This window comes from Prosopis cineraria, unplaced genomic scaffold, assembly GCF_029017545.1.
Source record: "Prosopis cineraria cultivar Desert tree isolate PC_DT_omini unplaced genomic scaffold, ASM2901754v1 PC4, whole genome shotgun sequence".
NCBI classification, from domain to species: domain Eukaryota; kingdom Viridiplantae; phylum Streptophyta; class Magnoliopsida; order Fabales; family Fabaceae; genus Prosopis; species Prosopis cineraria.
Window position 1 is genome coordinate 41,831,904 of NW_026555335.1, and position 9,008 is coordinate 41,840,911.

Sequence of the window (9,008 nt, forward strand, 5' to 3'; positions counted from 1 at the left end):
ATATTTCTCTACCATGTCTTCAAGATATAACACTTGCAAAATTAATGACAATAAATTTAAACACTGGTATTAATAACAATTGCAAAAATGTTAAACATTAATATTAAATAACTAAAATTTAACAATAAATATATTTCTCTAACATGTCTTTAAGATATAACACTTGTAAAAATGTAAAACATTTTTTAAGGAGTTTGAATATTAAAAATATAATATATTTTTTGAGTTTCAAACTGTAATTAATATGTTTTTTCTAAAAAAGCCCCTAAGAAATATATTATTTTATATTTATTTTAAAGTAAAATATTTTAATAAATAAAAGTAAATACAAAGAGATTATATTAGTTTGAAGATAAGTAATTATTTTATTAATAGTGTGATTCTATTAAAAATACTTTACAATTTTAAATGAAGATAATATATTTTTTAACATTCAAATATTAAAAACAGATGCATTATGTAAAAAGATATACTTCCTCCCTTAACATTTTTTAATAAGTTTGATATTTAAAAATATAAAGTATTTTTAATTTTTTAAAATATAATCATTACCTTTTTTAAAAAAGTACCTTTATTAATCGTGATTTTATATTTATTATAGGGTATTTAATAAAAATAAATATAAAAAATAAATTTAATTTAAAAATAATTAATTATTCTGTTAAGAATTAAGATTTAATTAAAAATATTTTATATTTTTAAATAGAAAAGTAATATTTATTAATATCAAAACAAGGACGCAACGGATCCCACAACCTCCTCTCCTCCACTAACAGCTCCCATGTCCTTCCTTTCGGTCTCTTCCAACCCCATGTTTCTCCTTTCCATATTATATGTTAGTAATATAAAATAATTTCCATGCATGTATTATTTATTAATATTTATAAAATATAAACTTATATAATAAATGAGTTAACATTATTCATATATATTATATAATATAATATCATGGGAGTCAGTAGAACAACTACAATAAATAGATAATTTATTTTTGGATGTTTAGAGAAAAATATTTAAACTAGCCGACAAAATATTGATCCTTTTAGGTAAATTTGTGTTCCATTTTCTTGGTTGAAATTCATTTTTACGTTCTATTAACTCCATCACAGCTTTTGCGAGGTGGGAACTACATCAGTTGAAGACAAACAAGGACCAAATGTCAATATAGTTTAAGTGAAGTTTTATGCAGTCAATTGCAATGTTAAAAGGAACAAGTGAAGATTTTGTTATGTAGAAATCAAAAAATATCAAGTAATATTAATATAAAGTACAAAGAAATTTTTCAGAATTTTTAACCTTCTAATCTTTTTATTTGTCTGACATGAAAAAAGTCAGCATATTTTATTATTAACATTTTGAAGCATGAAATTTACCTCACAGTCATTAATTTTGTCTATTATTTTGTCACATTTTATAATTTTTTTATCAACATAATGCAAAGTGTGTTTTATTAACAAGTATGATGAAATGTTGCACGGGATTGTGGCTAATTGGTATAGCAGTTGGCTTTGCTCCTTTAACCCTTCGCTCTACTGCAGCTCCTCCCACTTAGGGAGGAGATCTGGATCATTAATCTGAATGGCACAGATATAATATTTTAATTTTAATTTTAATTTTATATTTATTAAAATAAAATATTTATAAAATTTATAAATTTTTTAATAAATCTAATTATCAATTTAGACATTTTACATTTGTATTAGGAAAATAAAAAATTATAAAAAATTTAATATTAAATTTTCACTATTCAAAATACATAAGAATGGTTACTTTATAAAAATTATAAAAATTTTTAATATTACATTAAACTGTTCAGATTAAATTAATAGTATTCAAATTGATAATAAATAAATTTATTAAATTTTTTTATAATTTTTTATTTTATCAATACAAATGTAAACTGTTTAAATTGGTGATTAAATTTATTAAATTTTTTTATAAATTTTATAAATATTTTATTTTAATGAATATAAAATTAAAATTAAAATTAAAATTAAAATATTAAATATGAACCATCTGGACGGTTCAGATCCTGCAGCGGAGCGAGGAGGCGGAGGAGCAAAGCCGAATTAGCTCCCCAAAACGATCGTGTTTCCTCCTGCTTCCAGACCCTCGACCCGATGTGCTCGCTGTCGTTGGCTCTTCTAGCCGTTGTCATGTCACCGTTGTGTTTCCGTCGAGCGTTCTCCGGTGAGTTCCCTTTTTCTGCTACCCTCTCATCTGGCCGTCGTCATCACTGAACCTCTGTTTTGTTTTCCATCAAGCTAGCGTCATCTCGGCTATTCTCTTTGCAGATCCATTTCTGTTCTTTCTTTATTTCTCGGTTAATTTCTGGGCCATCTCGCCGCTGTTCATCTGCATGTTGCTTCGAGCAAACTAACAAAATTCAGACTTTTAACTTATTGTTGCGAGTTTGCATTGCCTGAGGGAGGTTTTCTCATAGTTCAATAAAAAGGTTTGTGTGTTGATGCCCCGTATTACATGTTTATTTTTTTTAAAAAAGAAATGATTTGGTTCAATGCAAGTTGAGTAAGCTAAGATGATGTAATGAATAATTTGGGTCCTGAGCAACTGGAGATTGACACTGTTAGAGAGGCTCGCCATTAGGTGCATGGATGATGAGAAAGGAGGTGGTTACTGTCTTTAAAGATGTCGTGGGAATGAACATCTCTGATAAACTATGCATTTCCCTGTTGAGCAAGTGCAGGAATCTGAAATCGGTCAAGCAAATTCACGCCTTTTTCTTCAAAAATGGCCTTCACAACGATCCCTTTGTCGCCGGCAAGTTCCTTCTCCATTGCGCCGTTTCCATCTCTGATTCTCTCCACTACGCTCACCGTCTCTTCCTACACTTCCCGACCCCTGATGTTTTCATGTACAACACCCTCATCCGAGGACTCGCTGAGTCTGAATCTCCTCACAGCTCTCTACAACTTTTCATCCAAATGCGTCAACAATCCAGATTCCTCCCCGATAGTTTCTCTTTCGCCTTTATTCTCAAGGGGGTCGCTAATTGGAGGGATCTAAAATCTGGGATGCAATTACACGGTCAATCTTTGTGCTTTGGGTTGAACACTCATATCTTCGTGGGGACAACTCTGATTAGCATGTATGCAGAATGTGGGAACTTAGCATTTGCTACTATGGTGTTTGAGGAAATGTGGCAGCCAAATGTTGTTACTTGGAATGCTGTTGTTACTGCTTGTTTTAGGTGTGGGGATGTGGAGGGTGCCCAAAATATGTTTAAACAGATGCCTATTCGGAATTTGACTTCATGGAATGTGATGCTTGCTGGTTACACCAAAGCAGGTGAGCTTGAGTTAGCGAGACTAGTATTTTCTGAAATGCCTATGAAAGATGATGTTTCTTGGAGCACTATGATTGTTGGGTTTGCTCAAAATGGTTATTTTGACGAGGCTTTTGGATTTTTCAGGGAGTTGCAGCGGGGAGTCAGACTGAATGAGGTGAGCTTGACAGGGGTCCTTTCAGCATGTGCACAAGCTGGGGCTTTTGAATTTGGGAAGATTTTACATGGATTTATACAGAAAGCTGGGTTTCTTCAGATTGTTTCAGTGAGCAATGCTATGATAGATACATATTCAAAATGTGGAAATGTAGTTATGGCTAGGTTGGTCTTTCAAAGCATGCAAGAGGGGAGAAGCATTGTGTCTTGGACATCCATGCTTGCAGGACTTGCTATGCAAGGTCATGGAGAAGAGGCAATACAACTTTTTCATGAAATGGAAGAGTCTGGTATTCAGCCAGATAGGATCACCTTCATTTCTCTTTTATATGCTTGCAGTCATGCGGGCTTGGTTGAGCAAGGGAGTGCTTATTTTTCTAAGATGCTAAGTGTGTACAGCATTGAACCTGCCATGGAGCATTATGGTTGTATGGTTGATCTTTATGGTCGGGCGGGAAAGTTGCAGAAGGCCTATGAGTTTGTATGTCAAATGCCAATTAAACCTAATTCAATCATTTGGAGGACTCTCCTTGGAGCTTGTAGCATTCATGGCAATGTTGAGTTGGCAGAACTGGTAAAAGCAAGGCTCGCTGAATTGGATCCCAACAATTCTGGTGATCATGTTCTTCTCTCGAACATATATGCCATTGCTGGAAAATGGAAGGATGTTGCCAAAATAAGAAGATCAATGGCTGAACAGAGCATAAAAAAATCTCCTGGCTGGAGCATGATTGAAATTGACAAGGTCATTTATAGTTTTGTAGCTGGTGAAAAGCCTACTGAATTTACAGATGAGGCTCATAGTAAACTTCACGAGATAGTGTGGAGGCTCAGAGCAGAAGTAGGTTACGTCCCACATGTAATAGGTGTATTGCATGATATTGAGGAAGAGGAAAAAGAAGATTCGGTGTCTAAGCACAGTGAGAAGCTTGCTGTGGCATTTGGAATAGCGAAACTTCCCAGGGGAAAGATCATAAGAATAGTGAAAAACCTGAGGGTTTGCAGTGACTGTCATACAGTAATGAAGTTGATTTCTAAAGTTTATGAGGTAGAGATCATTGTGAGGGATAGAAGTCGCTTCCACTCATTCAACGATGGGCTTTGCTCTTGTAGGGATTACTGGTGAATGGTGATGGACCACTATTGCAAAAACCTGTATTCCAATTTACTTCCTGTGAATGAAGTTGACTTTATTTTTCTATGCTTGCTTCACGTCAAATGCCGATGTCAATTCAATTTATGAAGGACTTATCCTCGGGGGTTTGTATATTCAATAACAATGCAACGGCATTGTGAGTTGAGTACAGAACTGCTGAAAGCGATGCTTACCGAACCATACAAACAATTCTGGTGGGTGTTGGCCACTTGGCCATGTATTTCCCTCAAATTCTGGTTGAAATATGATTGAACTTGACAAGGTCATGGATGGCTCAGTGGCGTGTGATGAGGCGCAAGAGGAGGCTCTTACTTTTACTCAACAAACTGAGGGAAATACTGTAGTTACCTGGCACTTGAGCATGTTATGTACCAAGCATGCAGCAGTGTTTGCACGAACTTAAGGGTCTGCAGGGACTGCGGCGCAGTGACGATGTTGATTTCTTTAGCTTATTTGGTATAAATTCATTATTGTGAGAGAGAGAAATCTTCCGCTGCTTCAAAGGAAGAAGGGTGCTTTGTGGCTATCAGCTGTTTTACCTTGAGCCCTCTATCCTTTGGAATGGAGAGTAAATTATTATATTTAAGGAGCTAATTGCTTTGAGAATGAAATGAATTAAAAAATCAGAATAAAATGAATTAAATCACTCTCCTTATATAATTAAGTATGATAAAACTTAGGGATAATAAAAATTTCAATCCTTTAAGTTTGTCTAAATTATTATTTGGTTCCTCTAGTTTAATTTTTATTAATTTGATCTCATATGTTTTCTTAAATTATCATGTGAGTTTTTTAAATTTTAAACGTATTAACTGTCAAAATAGTATAACGTGTAAAGTATATTAATTTTTCATGTATATGTCGCTATATGAGGACTAATTAACTCTTGAATGAGTTTACTTTTTATCAATACCCTTACAATGTGTTTTGTTTTATTGTTTTTAAAATGTTCAGAGTCTGTTTTTTTGTCATACCTAAATAATTATACTTATTTTTATTAATTTATATCACTATCATCAATATTCTATTATCATAGTTAGTAAATTTTAATTGTGCAATTTCTTCTATTTAAATAATAAAGATTAAATTGATAATGAGAGTAAACTTGAGGGATTCAAATGATATAAATTAAATTTAAAAGATTAAATTAATAATTGAGATAGATATGAGGGAGTAAAAGTTATAAAAATTATTATTTCCTTAATAAACAGGATTGACTAATCTCTCAATTACATCCTGATCAATTATTTTTATTTTTTTAATTCAGTTTATTCTTTTTCTTTTCCATGACTAAACGGTACCTAAGTTATAAAGAATTGAGAGGTGGACAACACAGTGCTAATTGCATCAAGATTGGCGGGCTTGAAGATATTCTTGAACTATTTTATTAAATTAAAAATCTTTTTAATGTCACATCAATACCACGTTTCACATGTTAACTATACTTTTTTTATTAAAAAATATAAAATATTTTTAATCGAATCATATTTCTCAATAAAATAATTATTTATTTTTTTAACTAGTTTTATATTTTTATATTTATTCTTATAAAATATTCTATAATAAATATAAAATTATTATCAATAAGGATATTTTAAAAAAAAAATAATGATTACACTTTGAAAGATTAAAAATACTTTATATTTTTAAATATCCAATTTTTTAAAAAATACTTTACATTTTTAAACAAAAAGAGTAAAATTTAACTAATTATAATATAAACCTTTTGTGTTCAACAAAAAATTAATATTTCCATTCATCTTTCTTTCCCTTTTTTATCTGGTTAATCTCTTTATAAAAACAGGATGCTAACTGCTAGCTGCATCACTGAAGATTGACGTGTTCGAAGGTATTATAATGTATTTCCGCTGAGTCATCGAAATTTATAGAGAAGAATTTGCCTAAGAAAAAGACCTAACTCATGAATATAAACTGTTATTAAAAAAAAAGAAAACACAGAGAGAGAATGAAAGCTCGAAATAATCCGAATTCAAGGCGGGTCAGACCCCAAGCAGGAGGTAACCCTCCAAACACATCATTTTCATCATCACTACTCCAAAGATTGAATTCAGGCGTTGAAAGTTAAGAGACACGCTTTCGTTTGAGCCAGCATCGTGAGTTTGTTCAAGTTACTTTCTTTTCTCATAGACATGGATCCATGAGTAGAGAAATAATAGAAAAAAAATTTGACAGAATGCTAATTGACGTGTTCGAAAACACTTTTTTATTCGAATAATACTGAAATTCATTAAAGAAACACGAGAGGTACGGTCGACCAATAAAGACACAAAAGGTTGTCCTCTTTCACCCTCTTCCACTTCTTAACCTGTAAATACATGATGATCATGTTGGTACTGGTAAATAAAATTATAGTCTAAATTGTCTTTAAAAATAATGTTTTTAAAAATTATTTTATCACACTAGGTTGATTGTATAGTAACTTTTTAGGATTAAATAAACTCTTCCTATAAATAAAGAGGGACACAAAATAACAAAAATTCTCAAAATAACTTAGGTTACACCAACACTGATGAAGCACTGAAAGAGAAGAGAGAAAGCCCATCTTTGGCTCTCCACAAGTATGTGGCAAGCATTGACTTTTATAGACAGATTTTATAATGCATGTAATAAAAACACCTTAATTATAATTAAAAAATCCGTTATAAAAATGATGAAGTTAAATAAATAGATTTAAATAGGGGTTTATAGTATTCAATATTATTATAATAATTTCTTTTGAAATACTTATAAAAATTTTATAATATCGAACAATTTTTCACATATTTCAAAAGGAAGTAAAATTTTAGGAAAAATATTTTATACAGATAATTTTGTAACTTTGCAAAATAGTTCTCAAAATTTCAAGAAATGGCCCAGTGCAGCAACTAACTCACTACACATAGTTGTATGCATGAATTCACTTCTCTTCTAAACCCATTTACTAACTCAAGTTTACACCTTGGCATAAGGCCACCATTCTTTTAAGCAACATGGGGCTTTTCTTTTTAACACAATTACAACAATCCTCCACATGTGTCAAAAGGACCACTATCATTAGAGCTATTCACATGAAAGATAATCACTTCAAATTTTGTATCTTTTGACTTGAACCAAATCTAAATTAATAAAACTTAACACACATAAAAGTTAGTGTAATTTTATTATTGAACCAATAGATCTTAGTCTTGTACTAGAGGTCTTATTAGTCGAATTATACCCCCATAATTTTTGTTGTTAACAATGATTTTGAGTGTTACTGGTCATGCACATGCCTAGTTTTAACAAATGCTTTAAAAATTTTGTCACTATCTCATACGAGCAACCTTGCTCCATATTTGTGTAGGTGATTTCATCAAGTATATCTGCAATAAATACACTATCTAAAAGGACTATGAAAATCATTATGAGCTTTTGTGTAGCCTCTGATTAATGCATTCTAGTACTTTCTCAAGTCATAAGAAAGGACAAAATATTTAGTACTAGCAGAACTAACAAGTGACGTGTTCTTACTTATTGAACCTTTTTCATGGAATTTTCAATCACAAAAGTTGGGTTGTCATCATCATTAATTTTAAATAGGCTTAAGTTTCATTCCCCTTGATATTTTAATAATTAATCTTTTCCCCAAGGGTTTATTAACAGATCCATCAAATTTACATCTGATCTCATATAATTGATTGAGATAACTCTCTCTTTTTTTTAGCATGTTTAATTGTATCTCAAATAATATTTACCAATGTCATTGTTCTCTTTGCAATGACTATTGCCATGGCTTGTGTCGATTTTACTTACAATAGAATATTCATTGAGAAGTTTCTTAACTACTTAGCCTCATTATTAGTCAACTTCATATTAATAAACTTTGGCTCAAATAACATTTTATTTGGCTGCAAGTGAATTTTTCCTTTTGTGAATATAAAATTCAGTTAACATCATTATATTATTTTAATACAATGAGAATCCATTATACATGATATCAACATTTATAATTTCTCTCAAACACTTATTTGTCTTATCCTCTTATGAAACTATACTTGATATACTCAATGTCCACATAATATATATCATGGGATTAACATAGATTAATGCAACAAGCTCTCAAAAATTTGTTCATGCATGCGTACATAGATTGAGCAACAAGATCATCCCATTTTCTTTTGTTTTTTTTTTTGGTATCATGTTTGTATCATAGGAATGCTCATCAATACTAAGTATCAGATTTATATCAAAACAATTGCTAAAGAGACTTTCCACAACATAGCCTCCAATCAAAGTAATAAACTCTATAGTCCTATTATTATATTTGTTTTTATCACCACTAAAGGTGGATAATTACTAGTAAATCTTCTCATATGAATATATAATTCAATTAATATTCGTGTATGAAAA

The 9,008-nt window shown here is 31.0% G+C and overlaps 1 protein-coding gene across 2 annotated transcripts; it reads left to right on the forward strand.

Annotated features, from left to right (window-relative positions):
- Positions 1 to 2,030: 2,030 nt before the first annotated feature.
- On the forward strand, positions 2,031 to 5,253 carry LOC129310116 (pentatricopeptide repeat-containing protein At1g74630). 2 transcript variants are annotated; one of them, XM_054951973.1, is made up of 3 exons: positions 2,031 to 2,190; positions 2,295 to 2,455; positions 2,708 to 5,253. In XM_054951973.1, the coding sequence occupies exon 3, from the start codon at positions 2,874 to 2,876 to the stop codon at positions 4,587 to 4,589; it is 1,716 nt and encodes a 571-aa protein (XP_054807948.1). In that variant the 5' UTR covers positions 2,031 to 2,190; positions 2,295 to 2,455; positions 2,708 to 2,873; the 3' UTR covers positions 4,590 to 5,253. The 2 variants fall into 2 exon arrangements, with proteins under 2 accessions (XP_054807948.1, XP_054807947.1); XM_054951972.1 differs by having other exon boundaries at positions 2,295 to 5,253.
- Positions 5,254 to 9,008: the final 3,755 nt, after the last annotated feature.

Excerpts from the sequence above, each read along its gene's own strand:
- LOC129310116 (XM_054951972.1), top strand. The coding sequence starts at position 2,616 with ATGATGAGAAAGGAGGTGGTTACTGTCTTTAAAGATGTCGTGGGAATG.